General features: G+C 40.3%; 1 protein-coding gene across 1 annotated transcript; it reads right to left on the reverse strand.

The window, feature by feature from the left end:
• Positions 1-612: 612 nt before the first annotated feature.
• On the reverse strand, positions 613-16,615 carry NMBR (neuromedin B receptor). The gene is made up of 3 exons (XM_068147405.1): positions 16,200-16,615; positions 3,544-3,892; positions 613-1,014 (listed from the first exon to the last, which is right to left on the reverse strand). The coding sequence occupies exons 1-3, from the start codon at positions 16,613-16,615 to the stop codon at positions 613-615; spliced, it is 1,167 nt and encodes a 388-aa protein (XP_068003506.1).
• Positions 16,616-18,260: the final 1,645 nt, after the last annotated feature.

An 18,260-nucleotide genomic window follows, 5' to 3' on the forward strand; every position in this document is an offset into this window, starting at 1 on the left:
AATAGGCTTTCAGACACTGAGTTTCAGAAGCAAAGACAACACCCAAAAAAGTTAATTTTCATCATGTCTGCCAAATTGTAAACACAAGGCAGATTTAAATGAGGTAAAGGTCTGGCACTCAATATTTAAGTCTCTTTTTTATCCGAAACAAGAATCTATGCATTGCAATGGCTCCTTAACTGGGTCCAAAAAATGCCTACCAGTATTAATGAACAGCATAGATAAAATCATGCAAAAACTTTTAGAGTAAGACATATGCTAGGTCAATATTCAGCTAAAAATACATATTCTTCAGATATGAAAATCTGTATTTTTTAAAGCCATATTAGATCAGCTACACTAATATTGACATCATTATTTTACTTTCTTACATGTTAAACATTAGCATTTCCTTTAAAGTACAATATGAAAACAGTCAGTTTTGTTTTCTCAATAAAATATTCTCCCCACTTCTACCTAAAATTAATAATAGGCCAATAGATTGGCCAGACTTTAACAGATTCTCTGTTCTGAGGACTCAGATGGTCTATGCATATGAGAGACAAGAATGAGTTACAAACTGCAAAGAAAGAGTTCAAATATGCTCTGCAGTCAAAAATCACACCTCTTAAATCATAATGACACTTCTTGTTTCAAGCTGTGCCCATTCAGTTGTGTCATGCTAGTCATCGTGTTCCTGGTATTGCTTTTCAGGGAAGCCATTTGAATGGCAGAAGAGTTGCGCAAGTAGCTGGCAGATCTCGCTCGCTGAACTTTCCTCCTGCAGTGAAGCTGGTTGTTGAAATGTCTTCTAAAACTCTCACTAAGAAAGTACAGTGCAAATGGATTGACACAAGAGTTGCAGAAGCTCAGCACTCGGGCCACTAAAGTAACAATCATATGTCCTGTTGACGGATCAATCTTACTGTAATTAAAAGACCGGTACATGTACAGCACGTGGTTGGGAAACCAGCAGAGAGCAAAGAAGCCAACAAAAACTAGAACAATTTTTGCCAGGCGTTTCCGAGTTTCCATCTAAAAGATGAAGAAAACCCAAATCAACAACAATGAACAGAATTACTCCACAAAACAGATGTAATTAATATATGCAGCACTTTACTTTGCATTAGCTTGAATAGCTGTCATAAGTAAGGACAGTAAAAATGCATCCTTCAGGAGCTGAATTACTTTTTCTGTCTCATTTACTTTCTTTTCCCACTTTCAGTCTACTTCCAGTGAAAGATCCTAGCTGTTTGCAGTTGCAGGAGTTTTCTCTTTATGATATATGCAGCAAGAGTGATTCATGACCCAAGTGAATGTTGGCTTTTAGCCTGAAAGCACACATCAAAGGATGTCATGAAACAACCTTTTCTGATGAGATCTCAGTGCTTGGCTTGAAGCTTAGTTGACTTTGAAATCTAGAGACATTTTGAGTGAAATGTAAAGACACAGCTAGGGCATTAGCTATAGCTAACATCCCATCATTTTTCCCAAAATGCCTCACTTGCACATCTCTCCTAGAGAAATCACTAAAACTGCATTGCACAGTATGGAGCATCTTAATTCCACAGGGTGAAAGGTTAAGTTAAGTCTTCAATAATAACTTTAAAGAAATACACTTTAATTGCAGTACTAGAGTATAACAGATTACAATGTAGATATCGAGAGTGACCGAAATTGACAGGAGCCTACTTGAGTGGTCCTAAACTGAGACAGGAAGAGAAACTATCCAGAGAGAAGGCACAAAAGGGAGGCAGAAACTTTCTGCATACTCCTTTCAAAAGGCTTATCATGTATATTAGGTACCAAAATTTTGCAAAGGCAGGAAAGTTTCCTGACTTTGCTCAGTTTTCTGAGAAAAGTAGGAAGTTAATTTACTGTAACAGGGTTTCAAAATCTGTGAAATCGATCTGTAAGTAGTTTTCTTGACTCTATCTAGACCAGATACAGTGAGAAATTCACAATAGATAGGAAAACTCTAACATTCCAGTTTGGTAGGATTTGGTAGGATGTGAGGAGGAGGTTCTTCACCATGAGAGTGGTGAAGCACTGGAATGGGTTTTCCAGGGAGGTGGTTGAGGCCCCATCCCTGGAGGTGTTTAAGACCAGGCTGGATGAGGCTCTGGCCAGCCTGATCTAGTGTGGGGTGTCCCTGCCCATGGCAGGGGAGTTGGAACTAGATGATCCTTGTGGTCCCTTCCAACCCTGACTGATACTACTATGATTTGCACTCATTGCAAAGGCAGACTAAAGGGTGCAAAGGCACAGTGTGAATATTAGGCTTTTGCACTATGGCCTAAAGAAAGATCAGTTGATGGCAATAGTATGAATTCACTTCCTCTTGCTCTGAGATATGTAAGCACATTGGAATTTTCCATTCTTCTGAACCTCAGAGATTAAAAAAAAAAAAAAAGCAAAAAAAAAAATCAACCACCAACAAAAACCACACACAAAGAGAAAGAAAACACGATGTAGAATGAAAAAATATGTTCTTACTTTGAACATTCGTGTGGGTTCAGAAATGCAATATAAATTAAATATTGTTTCCATCCTGAGGGTTCAGCCAAAAGGCTCTCTATATTTCACAGGAAAGATGAAAAAATACATGAAGTGCTAATATTTATGCATTTTTTACAAGAAACAGGCTACAGTAGAAATGAAATGCTGAGCAAAAAGGACATGAGGGAATGTGTCTTTCTTTTTGAAAGAATATGCATCACATATATCCAAGGAGGGTTTAAAAGCATTTTCTACAATACTGGCAGATGAAATACTTCCAAATTGTTTTAAGGAGGATACATATCTTTCTCTATCAATACTAATGCTTTTGTAAAGCATTTGAGGCACTTGCACTGCAAAAGCTGTCATTTGTGTATGTAAGTGTCCCTGCTCATGAACAGCTTGTTGCTATCTTTACTGCTTCCTGTGCCTCACAGGGAAGCTGGCTTTGTCCAGCATTACAAGTGCTTTCTCTTAAAAGAATACAGAACCTATAGCATTTATAATAGAAAAAGTATTAGAAATGTGCAAGATCAGGATGATATTTGAGAAAGCCAAAGAACAACCAGTTCCTGCTCTGTGTTCATTATCTTCAGCACTCCTTAGTTTCAGAACCTTAGATCCCCTGAGATTTTTTTTTCCCGTGTATGTCACTTTTTTTCATTTCTAAGCACAAAGAAACTAGAGACAGTTCTCAAAAAGTTATTTTAAGAGTTCTTCTCCAAATGTCTGTCTACAGAAACAGGTGAAACCACTAACACTAACTGCAAAAACATTGTTCCTCAGTAAGAACACAAGGAACAGTTACAATAACAACACATAGAAACACATACACCGATCCCATTTCATGTTAGGAATACGCATTGGCAGCATTGAATTAGTATTTTTCCTTGTTCATATTCCTTTACATACTGGGCTTAATACCAAGCAATTGTGAAAACAAGAGAAATTGTACTAATCCTTCGTGAAATTGTATAATTCAGATGTTAAAGTTCCTGTACTTTCACTTGCAGGTGTATACAGAACACAGATCTTTCATCAGGATGCAAAAAGCAAATTGCTTACCTGTCTTTTGCAATGCTCACTGTACTCTCCAGGAATGTTGTGAGCACTTTTTATTAAACTCTTTGCGATATGATAGTAATAGATACTAATTATGGCAAGAGGGATAAGGAAATACACAAGGAAAATCAGCACAGAATGGATCTTTGGGTGCACGTCGTCTGTCATGGGGTATGGTATGCATGCTGTGAACGTGGCATTATCTGCATCACTGATGTAGGCCAGCTCAGAGAACACTGCTTCAGGAACTGCTAGAAGCATGGAGACTACCCAGATGGCAATGGCTTTAAGACAGGTCCACAGCACTGCACTGGAGGTCTGGATGTCCATGGGATTTACAATTGCTTTATACCTGAAATTGATCAAAACAGAGATGCAAATTAAAAGGGAGCTTTTCAAATTCAACATGTGATGCACAAGGCCACTTCATACCTCTGATTAAAATAATGTCATATTTTGTTCTTATTTGAAATGTCAAGTGATTTGTAATCTTTCCTAAATTTGCATTCTCTAAATCTCTATCTTCATCTGTATATACCCATCAGAGGCAGCAAAAGGAGCCCTGGATACAACCCATGGCTCTGGTGCCCATTCTGTGCCAGCCTGGTGAAAGCACAGAAGCAACTGTGGCTTCAATCTTTCTTTCTCCAGATCCCCAGAGCAAACCACTGAATGGACATCCTGCCTCCTTACTTCTATCTCATTCTTGTACCACCACATACATACTAGCCTATTTCCTTTCTCAGCTCCCACAACCCAGGATTTCCTCCTGTCTGTCACCAGAGCTTTCCCACTGTCAAACTCCACCAGCCCCTCTGGGACCATGGGGTAATAATCATCATTAACCACTTCTTGCCAGACCACTAAAAACCTGCGGCTGTGTCAGCTCTTGCCTTTCCACCTCAGTACCTTTCTATGCACGGAGGTACTGTCCTGACTATTACACCTGGAACATCCACATCTTCACAAAGTCAGTCAAGAATGGCTCCATGTGGCCTGTGAAGAAGTATTAAGCTCTTAAATAAAGTAAACATTGCCTCTTCAAGAGGTGGAAGATGCTGCTTTATACCACATTTTAGGACACTTTCTCATAATATGTGATTATATATAAACCTTGGCACAACTGATAATTTCATAAACAATATAATGACAACAGGAAGAATTGCAGAGAATGGAAGTAACACACTGCAGCAAAGCAAAATAGATGAATAGATGTAGCCTCTGGTTAGGAGTTCTTTTCTTGAAACCAAACATATAACAAAAGGTAATAGAAAGTGAAACTTTCCACAAGAAAAGCTCAGTTTTAAATGGTCAAATATACTTTGAGAAAAATATTTCAAAGATACGTCAATGTGTTACTTTGATTTTTAATTTATTTGGATTTTTCCCCCCTCAAAATGTAAGTAAATCCTGGTTTCAATCTTTTTATTAAAAGCTGAACATTAAACATTTCAGTTTGTCTAAATTGTAGGAATTTGGAAGCTTGCATTATGTGATGGGGTTTTTTTGCTTCTTCAGTTTTTTCTTTCTACTTTTGATTTGATTTAAGATTTGGAGCAGGGGTGTGTGTCTGAAATTGCAGAGGTTTTGAGAAACAGTAAGATTGTTTTCTTTAATATTTAAAGCAATGTTTAATAGCAAGAAAGGAGTCAGGAGATATTCATACTCCAGGTACATAACTGTATTTATCTTAAGGCTTTTGCCAGTCATCTGAGATGTATTTTCCACGGCTGATTTGGGTTATAGATGTATTAACTCACCTTCTGAGGTGCTTGTTTTTCTCTGTTAGTGTGGTAGTTTCAGTCTATGCCTTTAAAATTTTTCCAGAGATCTTGAACAGAATGTAGTGAAATGTAAATAAATCACTCTTGGGTGTAAAAAGGGAAATAATGATAGTTCTGTACAATCCCATTGGAGAGTTATCTACCATAAGACTTAGTTTGGTAAACGATATTTCTCTTTTCATTTCTTTGGCTCTGGCTGATGCTTCTCCTGGCTTACTGACCTTGACTGCATCGCTTTTGTTGTGACTGGTATTAACGACAACTATCCTCTGCCTTCTTTTCTCTTGTCCCTTTGTGTACAAGGTGGGTAGGGAAGGAGGCAGGGAAGCAGAAGCTGTTGCAGCTACCCTGGTCTTTGGCCAAGGGGGTTCTTGTGATGTTTATTAATTGTAAATACCTATAAATGCTGTAAATACTGTATATTTTGTACATATTTATAGCATTTCATTGCAGATTGTAGTTTTGCTTGTAAATGCAGCTTTCATTTGCTTCCAGATGAGCTGGTCTGGGAAATTTAATGTTGGGGGGGGGGGGGGGGAATTTTCAACTCACCACAGTTAGCTATACAATGAGCTTAGAGTGAGAAGAACTGTAATTTAGGTGTCGCTACTCGGTGATAAAGCTCCCTATCTATGCATGTAGATACATGTACCTGCATATATAAAGAGAAATATATATCGGTACCAGCAGGTTTCTACATACATACCAAGGGTTAGATTATGGCTAAATATAACACAGATGCTGAAGGAAATGCTGAGAAACTGAGCTGTGATCACAAACACTCTTTACGGATGATTTGAGGGTCCTGGTAGGTACTGCATAGACTCTCAACACCTTGAGCAGGTGTTTGAGGAACTGAGGATAAAAGCTATACCTTCATACAGCACCTTTGAGTTGACTGGCAACAAACAGTGCAACTAGCCATGCCATGAAAATGTGGAACAGAGCATTGTCTTGGTACCCTAGCAATCTTTCTTCAGAGAACATGTGAGTCAAAATATACCTCAGAGTCCTCTTTCTCAGGACTGTAATAATTTCTATTATCACTAAATAATTAAAAATAATTGTTATTTATGTTCAATACCCTCTCTGACTTGAGAGAGATTTTTACTCTGTCTTAACCCACACAGTGGAGTAGAAAATAAAATTCAGTAAACTGCCTCTGTTAATTTATACTTATCATTTCTTTTAACACACAGTGAGAAACTCCCTAGACACCTAGGTGTAAAGAAATCCTTTATAGGATATGAAGGTTGCAGGCTTCTGTACAAATAATGAATGCTCCCCAGTACAAATTCTGACCTTATTATTCAATAATTTCCTTCCTATTGCTGTCTGCCTTGATTTCATTACATAAAGACAGATCTATTTATTTTCATTCAGATAAGGTGACGTCAAATCCTTACATCTGCTCATTTCTTTAAGACCTCACATTGCTGGGAAAGATCTGGTTTGGGGACTTCAGAGTGGTGGGTATAAAAATTATGGGGTTTACTACAGATGGCTTTTTTTTTCCTCTCTTTTCCCATTGCAGTGCTTCAAACTGTTTTGACCACAATCCCACGACCCAAGAAAATGATCATGTTATGATTAATTCTTTTAGCAGAATTTGGTCTCTTTGATATTTTGAAGGTAGACTTTTTCAGAAGCCTTTACATTAGCAGAAGATATGGCACATATTTATGCCTTGGCATATACTGCTACTTCAACAAATAGCATGTTTTCCCCTGAGCCACAACTGACTCGAAGATGGATGGTGCTGGATGGCACTGGAGCAGAAGGTCTTTTTCCACAAAAACAGCTGTGTTCAGAACAACGACAAGAAAATTCTTTAATCCTATCAAATTCTGCTTGCTACTTCAGCTGACTACAAGATGGCACTCTTCTGCCTAGGACTCAGCCCTGCACAGTACTTGGTGCTCACAGGAACAAAAAGGTCTGAAGTGCTTTAAAAAAATAAAATCTCTCATCTTGCTTACAGCTTTGAAAAGATAAGGAGTAGAAAGAGACAGGTTACAAATAAAATGAAATTTAAACTAAGTGGAATTTAAAATGTTCTCAAAATGAACACCAAGTGTCTTCCTCGGTATAAAACAAGTGTAAGGCTAAAATATACCACCAATCATTCAAGTCACAAACTATTTTCTATCAATAAGACAACACTGGTAAATCAGAGTAAGGGGGCAAATTATTTAGTCACATTAATAAGCAAAATCCATCTTTTCTTTTACTTCATTGATGAAAAAAAAAAGTAAATTACAGGTTGCCATGAAGTTCAGGAAATAATTACCAATATACATTTGATTTTAATTAAAAACTTTCATGCAAATTCTGTCTTCCTACATCCTCCATCATTATCACTGATGACAAAGGCAACCCAACTCAGGAAATATTTTTTTTAAGTTTCATTTCTTTGGAGCTATGGCTTCTGCCAACAGACACAAGCACAAACTTGCCCATTCTGCAAGGGGTGGATAGGAGGAAAGGCAGCACCGAGGTTAGATTAGCCATTGCAATGTATAGCTTAGACAAGCTGTTTGGTTTTGTCCCCTAGCATTCTGCTTTCCATTTAGTCATACTACTTCTTCCTCAATCTAATACTATGGCAAGAAAAAAATCACACCTAATTTTCTCTTATTCTTTCTGAGTTTAAATTGTGCATCATGGAGTTTCAAAGGAGTTTGAGGAAACAGAAACATTTCCTCAAAAGGGTTTGATCCAAACCCTGTTAATATCGCCCCCTGGTTTTAGACTGATGAAAGAGAGATGCATGAGAATGGAATGGAATGGAATGGAATGGAATGGAATGGAATGGAATGGAATAGAATAGAATAGAATAGAATAGAATAGAATAGAATAGAATAGAATAGAATAGAATAGAATAGAATAGAATAGACCAGACCAGGTTGGAAGAGACCTTCAAGATCATCGCGTCCAACCTATTATCCAACACCACCTAATCAACTAAACCATGCAACCAAGCACCCTATCAAGTCTCCTCCTGAAAACCTCCAGTGATGGTGACTCCACCACCTTCTCAGGCAGCCCATTCCAATGGGCAATCACTCTCTCTGTGTAGAACTTCCTCCTAACGTCCAGCCTAAACCTCCCCTGGCACAGCTTGAGACTCTGTCCTCTTGTTCTGGTGCTGGTTGCTTGGGAGAAGCGACCAACACCCACCTGGCTACAACCTCCCTTAAAGTAGTTGTAGACAGCAATAAGGTCACCCCTGAGTCTCCTTCTCTCCAGGCTAAGCAACCCCAGCTCCCTCAGTCTCTCCTCATAGGGCTTGTGTTCCAAACCCCTCACCAACTTCATTGCCCTTCTCTGGACACGCTCTAGCAAGTCAACATCCTTCCTAAACTGAGGGGCCCAGAACTGAACACAGGACTCGAGGTGCAGCCTAACCAGTGCAGTGTACAGGGGCAGAATGACCTCCCTGCTCCTGCCTGCCACTGTTCCTGATGCAGGCCAGGATGCCATTGGCCTTCCTGGCTGCCTGGGCACAGTGCAGGCTCATGTTCAGCCTACCATCAACCAGCACCCCTAGGTGCCTCTCTGCCTGGCCTGGCCACTCTCCAGCCACTCTGACCCCAGCCTGTAGCACTGAATAGGGTTGCTTTGGCCAATGTGCAGAACTCGGCACTTGGATGTGTTAAATCTCATACCATTGGACTCTGCCCATCTATCCAGCCTGTCAAGGTCCCTCTGCAAAGCCTCTCTACCCTCCAGCAGATCAACTCCTGCCCCTAGCTCAGTGTCATCTGCAAATTTACTGATGATGGACTCAATGCCCTCATCCAGATCATCAATAAAGATGTTAAAGAGCATGGGGCCCAGCACTGATCCTTAGGGCACACCACTACTCTGCTTATTCACCAGATGCTTACTTCATGTCTCCCAGCAATGATATCCATACATATTTGAATGGAAAACATCTCACAAAATTGTCACTGCTGGAGCAGAAGGTCAATGAAAATATCGGTTACAGAAACTTAAGTGCCTGGAAGCAGAAAACCAAAGACAAAAAAACCTGTTCAGTGCAGAAAACACAGTCATTAAGTACAATGCTATGTGGCCAGATCATTTCTAGAAATGTTACAAGCCAGGATGAATTAAATAACCAACCTCCATGTATCTGGAATAGACTTAGATTTTACCATTTGAGAATCTAGACCATAGATCTTTAATTTCTGAATTCAAAATGCTGCAACAGACAACACAGCAGGTTTCCTCTTACCTTCCACAATTCCATGAACTAGTAGGAACTTACTTGCTATTTATAGTCATACTGTCAAATGGTTGTATTTCAGCATGGATTTAGAAGTTATGAGTGGAAGTACATGTTTAGACATAAGGATTGTGATTGCATGTGCCTTGCTTCAATAAGAACATATTTAAAAAAAATACAAAAAATACTTTAGCAACAGGACTATATAGTCAGGAGGAATGGTTCTGTAGCAAAATCCATATGAGAAATACACCCATTCTATAATCAAATTCCTTTAAATTTAGGATTCAATGAAAGTATCCCTATTGGGAAGGACATTTGAGAGTTCCACCATTCTGCACATACATAAAACATATATATTATTTATTCTCTAATAAGTTTTTCATCACATGTGAAATCTGTTTTTCCTAGGGAAGGCATTGGTAGAGTATATTTTATCTTTGACATAATATCTGAGGACGTGCTAAATGCAAACTTAAGGATTCCAGGAGTTCAGTTTGAATAAACCCATTGCAATGTAAGACAGGCAAGCAAGTAAAATAAATGTATGGAGATTTATGTTCAGGCTTGCTTGGTAAGAATTTAGTCAGATCTGCTGTTTTCCAGCTATTTTTTTTTCTGGAAAAAAAAAATAATAATAAAGCACCATAGGATTTTACTGAACTGATAAAAGAAACAAGAGGAATGTTTTTCTAAGAGTTTCTCAGGTTTTAGTGTGAAGCCTAGCAAGGGCTACCAGACTCTGGCATTTGCATTAATCAAAGCAATGCCGGCTGCTGCCAACACCACATTGATCACTGACTAGGATGAACACTACAGCCGCTTCTCACTCTGCCATCCTCAAGACTAACCTGTTTTCATATGAGTTGAAGAGCATAGGACACATGCACACAGACAGAAGTTTAACAGATGTGTGTGTCTATATGAAGTTTGAGGAAAATTTGCCACACGTGGGAGGAAAATGTTATTTGCCGAGAAATCATTTTCATCCGCATAGATAGTCACAAGAGGAACTTCTCCAGCAACTGATGTGAATTCCCTGACTTGAACAAACTTATCCTACAATAGGTAACTTCCTAATCTACTCCAGTTGTAAAATTCCTTCTTCAGTGTTAAAGGGGGGAGGGCAGTCTGCCATCCATTTTCCTTTCTGGAATATTTTCCATCTGATTCCTTTTGGGTGCATAGAATGGAGACGAATAAATTAAAACCTTTGGGAAGTCACAGGTGAGAACAGGCTTGAAAAATCTGTCAAGTGTTTCATCAAAGGTAAACTGGCAAACTTTATTTGTGAGTCAAGTTTGTACATGTAAACTAAAGGGTGAGGTGGAAAAAAAAAAATAATGGGAGAGACAAAGTTTGCCCAGCATCTCCTAAATCCTTTTTGCTTTGCCCATTGTTGTATAACTATAACCATATTGTTACAGCCTCCAGTGACACATCTGGACCATCATGTGTTTTAATATACTTCAGCAAGTTATTAATTCAATGTGTTTACCTCAAGAGTTACAGTTTCTAAGAGATAAACTCATAGATGTCATAGTTCTATTGGGTCCATATTATTTTGTTTTCCCATCTATGATAAACAGTTAAGGCACTGATTTTCTTTTATACAGATAGTATTTCGCTTTACCTTTGATCATTTTTTCTCTATTCTTTTGTTAATTATAAGTCATTTTCAGGACATCATTTTAATACTACTTCTCTCATCAAGGCTCTTTAGTCTCCAAATGTCAACTGTTAGAGCTCAAAAGGAAATCATGTCAGCTTTCCTGTGTCACTTGCTCTACAACATGGAATAAGAAATCAGGATTTTGGAGGTCTTCAACCAGTATATTTCTGCTTGAGTGAGCACCTAACATAACAAAAGAAGAAACTTCAAATAAATTATGAAGAAGATGAAGAAGATGACTCCAAGTGAATTTTTATTAAGAATTACTCTACTAATGAAAATTAAAGAAGTAGTTACTAGGGCACCTTTTCACCCTCCTGAATGTCTTCAAAACATTTCCTGAGTCCCCTCAGAAGCGGGAGACAGAAGGCATGCAAACTGAGCCAGAATGGATTTTGTTATCAGTTGTAGCCAGAAGTCAACACATAGATATTAAAGTTGCACAAAATGGTTTTGAGCCTCTTTGCACTTCTAAAAAACAAAATTTGCAATGTTCCAAAATTAAAGCAAAGAAATAAAGAAATAAACATGCCCAAACAAACAAATATCAAATAGCAAATAGTTCAGCTGTGCTGTTCAGATATATAGGATATATTTTTAGCATCTCAGATAGGAACTGAACTTAGTTATTTATGTATGAACATAGATTTTCAAACCTCTTTGTTATAAAGGTACAGGAAAGGAGTCATGGCCCGAATGAATACCTGATTAATCAAATATGTGTCTCATCAAAGGTGTCTTTTTGTCACACTTGTTATGAAGAACACAAAGAAAAGTTACTTGGATTGCAGTAGGGCCAGCTGCTCCACTATTCAGCATCACTGTCTTTAGAGAGCAGCACAACTGTATTTGAGTTAACACCTTTAAACCCTTCATTAGAAAGAAAATTCAGTCTAGAAAAATTAGCAGAATTTAACATAAACATAAAAATTAAACATAAATGGTAGCCAAGAGAAAAGGAAAGACCATGTGGGACACATATAAAGTTGTTGTAAGGAGCTGCCATTTATTCCTTCAACCTCTATTCACCTCAGGTCTCTTGGCACTTTTGTGATACAATTGGTTTTTATCAGCATATACAACAATGCAATGATGGCTAGAGGTGTACACTGTCACGTTCATTCTTGAGCTGCTGCCCACTGAGCTTCTCTAGCTGCTTTTCTAGACTAAATTTTATGAGTCATCCAGCCCTCTAGCTGTGAAAGGCATCTTGGAAATATCTTTCTGTACTTGTGCTCTAGTTTACCCTAGAGTTCTTCCTGGGAACAAAACAGCCCTGAGAAGAGCATGAAGAACCCTCCATGGGCCTAGTTTGCACTCTGAGCTAACTGCACGGCCCACCAGAGATGTAAACTGAGAAAACGCTCCCTGAAGCAGTGAAAAATGGGATGGTTCAATCAGGCATAGTTCAAGCTGGGTTCATCCCTAGTTTCTATATCCCTTTTTGCAGTGAGGAGATGCTGACACAATGTTTCCTTCCGTCATGATGCAGTCACTCTGGCTACACTTCTCTCACCTCTTTATCCTGCTTATCCAAGACCACACCAAGAACTGAGACATCCTCATCAACATCCAATAGCCCTGGCCAAAACTACACTCCATGGCCCTTGGTAAAGCAAGCTAGACAGGAGACCCATTTTTATTTCCATCATGCACTAGTTCTGTAGGCATTTTCAGGGTGTGCTGATTGGTATTGGAGGTCATCTTCCCCTCCAATGGACCCTCCAGTTCCCTATTTTACTTCCTTTTTAGTATTTCACAATTTTGTCTCTCAGTGTCTGTCCTCTTTCCCATTTATTACCCACTGTAATTATTAAGTTTTCTCTTTCTGTAACACCCACCCCCCACCCCCTCTGGTTTTTCTTGGTTTTTTAAACCTGAGAAAGATTAAGATTTTTAGAAGTGGTCTGGTTTCTTCACAACAGAGTAAAATCAATAGGAGCAGTGGCCATGAGGGGCATGTGTGTTGTCTCTCCACATCTCCAGCTTGGCAGTGACAGGAGACAGCTGGCTCAGCTGCAATGATCCTGTGGTGCCTTTGGCACCCCAGAGGAGAGTGAAATCACACCCTCCTCTGATGCAAACACACTAGTGCCACTATTGCATTCATTCCTCTGCCACCATTCCCACCACTGTTGATGACCTCTCCACCCTGTTCTGCCCCAAAAGGTAGGGAACTGCAGCAGGGAACCACTGCCCACACCCAGATGCCAGACTCACAAGAGCTCAAGTGTGAGGAGAACTGTTTGATGGGACCATCTGCTATTCCTGGGATGGGCACCCTTGGGTGGATCTGCTGCAATCTGTGAATTCAATCTGCAAATGTGCTCTAGGGAAATCTGGGAAGCATTGTTACAAATTACATACCACATTTGTGTACACACACACAAAACAACAACAACAACAAAACAAAACAAAACCCAACCAACCAAAAAACCCCACAAAACCAAACCCCAAATAACCTCAGTACTAGATAATGAAGGTTCCAGATAGAAGGTGCACATGTGTCACACTGAAAGCACTAGGGATACTGAAGGCAATTCTGTGACCAAAAAAAACCCAAAAAAGCAACTTCAGAAGATATATATATGCAATTAATACTATTTTTGCTCCCTTGTAGCTTCAGTTGGCAGGTAATGATCATTCAGAGTTTATTGCTTCTGTACCTGCTCTTGTTAAATGTATCACATGCATGTAATTCACCATGCAGTATTTCCACATAAATAATAAGTGCTAATTGCACTGTGGGAACCAAGACAACCTCCCTTACCCCAATTAAAAATATTTTTAAAGCTGTTCCTGAGTGTAACCAGTGCCTAGAGTTCCACGCGGTCCTGGGACAACAGGGAGTTAAGAGGAAAGGCTTTAATGATCATATAGTAGTCACAGAATCAGAAAATATATCTGGTTGTGAGAGACCTCAAAGATCATCCAGTCCAATGCATTATGTGTGAAATAAGCTGTCACTGAGAGATATTGTATACCACATATGTATTGGATCATAATGGAACCTTTTTAGTGGCATCACTGCTTTCAAATTGGTAACATCCTATTCTAGATCTGCTTATATGGAGAAAATACTGCCCCTAGCCAGGCCTTGCCTCCTCATCTGCAGATGTAGGATGCTGCCATCACTTCCGATATGCTGACATAACTAGCCATAAGTGATCAAGTCATCATGGAACACATTAGGATCTGGTTACAAATTAGTGTGGCAAAAACTCCTCCACACCAGTGCCTCCCTTTAGCTCAACAAAAGTGTCAAACAAAAAAAGTACACTTTAGTCCAGTAAACTTTCCTCAGAGATGGCTTGCACCCCTAGGAGACAAGACATTGGCCTCTGAAGTCGATAGCTGTTCTTCTGACTGAAAAAATAAATGTTTTTCCTACTGAAAATGTAACTGCAGAGGTTAAAGACAGAGTTGTTAAATTCTTAGTATAACTATTTCTGATATTTGTATATACTGTGAACTCCAAAATGCTGAAAGAACATATTTATAACAAGCTTATATAGTCATAGCACACAATCTGCAGCTGTTATCTATGATGTATAATTCTAAATGCATTCAGTGTAAACAGATTCAGCATTGTTATTTCTTGAATCTTTAATGTTAATAAAAGAAGGGTGTAAAATACAGGCAAAGCAAACAATGAATGCTCCAAGACTATATAAAAAGTAAACTAATGAATCCTTAAATATTAAATCACCAGCATTCCCTCACATTATAGTCCATTAGAAAGATGATCTCCTCTGAAAATAGCTTCTTCCCTTTTCAAATAAGATAACACAATCATACTTTTAAACAGTGGAAACAGAGCAGAAATAAAACCACAAGGTTCGCTTGGCTCTCCAAGGACAGTTTCTGTCATACTTTTTAAATGAGATAATGAGGGGGTTACAGGTGTTCACTTCAAGGTATGTTTTGAAAGCTCTTCTTCAAAAATAAAATCAAATTTCTGTTTAAATCACAAACACAGTCTATATATGCAAGCATTTAAGGTCCCAATTCAAACATCACTGAAATTGCTGACCACTGAAGACTACCCTCAGGCTTCACATCATATACAAATGTAATGCATTAGTTCTGCTTAAAACCCAGCATAAGGAAAAAGAGTAATTCCTATGGAGAAGGAATTGTATTTTCTGGGTAAAAATAAATAAATCAATGGAATTGCTTATCTAATGGGAGAAAAATATTTTTATTTAAGGTTGCAAATTACACTGCAAGATTTTGTCCTTTAGAGCCTGAATCAAAGTCCAACATCCACCCTGTTGTTGCTATAAATCCTTCAGCACTCATTTATAGTAATTGGGAGGAAAAACTTGGAGAGTGGTTCTTTTTTCTCTTCCTAATCTGACAAGATTCTGTAAATTCAGAAGAAGCCAGAATTAACAGCCTGAACAAAAGTTTAAGACTAACAAGTACAACAGAACAGTTTGGTTCCTTTGAACTCCGAGAGGCAGTACTAGTTCTGGCAGCTGCCTCTGGTAACCTGCTCTTCTGCTGTGTCACTCACATACACACACAAACATTTTCTATGCAGAAAGGAACTTACTGATTAACAGTATCTCTGTGCTTGACTTGGTTTGAGCTGCTCACTGCCTGTTGACATACCACTGTGCCTTGGCATGGGTGATAACTAACATCTAAAAACTTCCCTAATTAATAAGATTACAATACATGGGCTGCCCTGAGGTGCAGAAGACAGGACTAAACCCAGGTCTTCAGCTGACACCCTGGAAGCTGGAGGCCCAGGTGCACCCATTTACAATAAGCTTTGTAATTTGTTAGTACCAGATTTGCCATTGGTCAGTGAGGGGAAAAGAAGCATGAGCACCTCACAAATTGAAATGAGGGGATTGCAAACCAGTGATACCTTGTCAGAGGGGGGCTTTACCTTCCATGCCAGCTCTGGCTAGTCTTAGCCCAAGCTGCAGAGAGCTGAGAAGGGGTAGCCCAGCTTTCCTACCTGTCAGCACTGAGGGCGGTGAGGGTAAAGACAGACACACCAACTGAGGTGAGCTGGATGGCAGGGATGAGCTTGCAGCCCACCTCCCCAAAGAGCCACTCCTCAGAGAAATACCGGGAGGCATCCACAGGCACACAGGTCACTAACAGCAGCAGGTCACCGGCAGCAAGGCTGGAGATGAAGATGTTGGGCACACTCCTCATGGCGCTGTTGGAGATGAAGATCTTCATGAGAGTGATGTTGCCCAGCAAGCCCACAGTGATGATGAGCAGGTAAAGTGAAGGGATTACACAGCGGACGATGAACATGGCCATGCCCTGCTCTGGGGGCAGTAGGGCTGAGTCTGGCACCAACTGAGCACTCCCATTTCCCCCGAGGGGCACTGCTGTGAACTCGGGAGGCAGTTCTGTCTCCATCTACCACCTTCGGGAGGACTGAAGGTCTCCAGTAAAAACTGACAGTGAAAAGGAGACACTAGAAAGCTTCACCTCTCTGTAAGTCAGCTAACTTTCTTGCCCTTCCTCCTGCCTTTCTTCCTCCCTCTTTTTCTCTGCCGAGTTTTGTTCCCTCAGAAACGCAGATGAAGCACTGTTCGCCGGCGCAGGGGAGGGGCGCATGGATAAAAATCCCGCGCCGCTACCTTCCAGCGCTTTGCACAAGCCCTCTCCCGGCTGGGCAGGAGAGCGTGATCCTGAGTCTCGGAGACAGCGACTGCCACCAGGACAGCAGCCTTCGGGGCTGACGAGGGCCCGCAGCAGACACCCCGCGGAGGCCCGGGGATGGGCCCACGGAGCCGCAGGCGCTGTCCAGCGGCCCCGGTGCTGCTCGCTCCGCGGAGCCGAAGCCGTGTCGAAGCACAGATCAAGACCGCTCCTTCCTCCGCAGCCCTTATTTATACCTGGCGCTGGGAGGAGCCGCCCCGCCTCTTCTCCGGCAAACGCCCCAGCCCCGAGACGGGTATTGTGCGGCGGAGAGACGTGGAGCCCGGAGCCGCCGCCGCCGCGCGGGGTCCCAGCGCCTGAGCGCCACGGGGACGGCTGGTAGGGAGCGAGGGACAGAGCGTGAGAGGCTCCTCTTTCAGCCGCTGTCCGCCGCACCGGAGAGCTGTCCGCCACCTCGGCGTCTTAACCAGGCGAAACAACCGCAGCGCTTTGAAATGCAGGGTGGCGGGGAGCGAGGAACTTGGTGATATTTTATTCCTATCATCCAGCTGTGGGTTCTGAATAGATCCTACTCAAAGACATCGGCTAACTTTAGTTTTAGGGTTTGATTCGCAAAGTTATATTTCACACTAGTCTCGACTATGGAACTGGGGACAGGTGATGTGTTTTATCTATGACTTGCTATGCAAATGGTGAAGAAATGCTGAAGAAAAGAAAATGCTGAAGAAAAAAATGTTGTTTGCCTCTGAAGTGTAGCATTTGTCCCTAGCATTTCTTGCTTTTCAGTGAGGTAGTATCCTTTACTTTCTAGTGTCTGCCCATGTACAGGCTTTCCAAACGGCTCCGTTTCCAGCAGAAGTCATAAATGTAGATAGCAATGCAAATATGCTGAAAGAAGCAAACTGACTAGACTGAAGTATTCAAGATAAAGAGATAAGGCAGAGGAATAAGAGCACTTTTCAGTGATGTGCTCTGCAGACTGACTCGTCCTCTTCTCAAAAGGGAAGATATGTTACCTCGCAGTGAACTGTCTCATTCTTATTATTTAAATAAGTTTCTTGAAGCCCTGTGAGTTTGACAGGTGTACAGAGAAAGCAAATGAATGCATAAGGAGTTCAACCACTGAAATAAGAGAAGAAAAACATATCACCTGGGCAATAATTCACAGCCTGTCCATGACATGCTGTCCAGTGTAGGTATTTAATTTAAATGACATCAGCAATTTATTGTAAATATCCTTTTACTATGATTAGCAAACAAAAAGTATTATTGCTTCCTAAAACATCTTTGTGACTCTGCTCATTTCCCTGAATTTATATGTGTTACAGCTGTGCAAATTACTGATTCATACGATGCTGATTAATTTATTAGAAACTCAGCCAGTGCTAGCCCTCCAAAT

The sequence above is a fragment of the Melanerpes formicivorus genome, unplaced genomic scaffold, assembly GCF_026170545.1.
Source record: "Melanerpes formicivorus ecotype bairdi unplaced genomic scaffold, bMelFor1.0.p_v2 SCAF_2, whole genome shotgun sequence".
Classification (NCBI taxonomy): domain Eukaryota; kingdom Metazoa; phylum Chordata; class Aves; order Piciformes; family Picidae; genus Melanerpes; species Melanerpes formicivorus.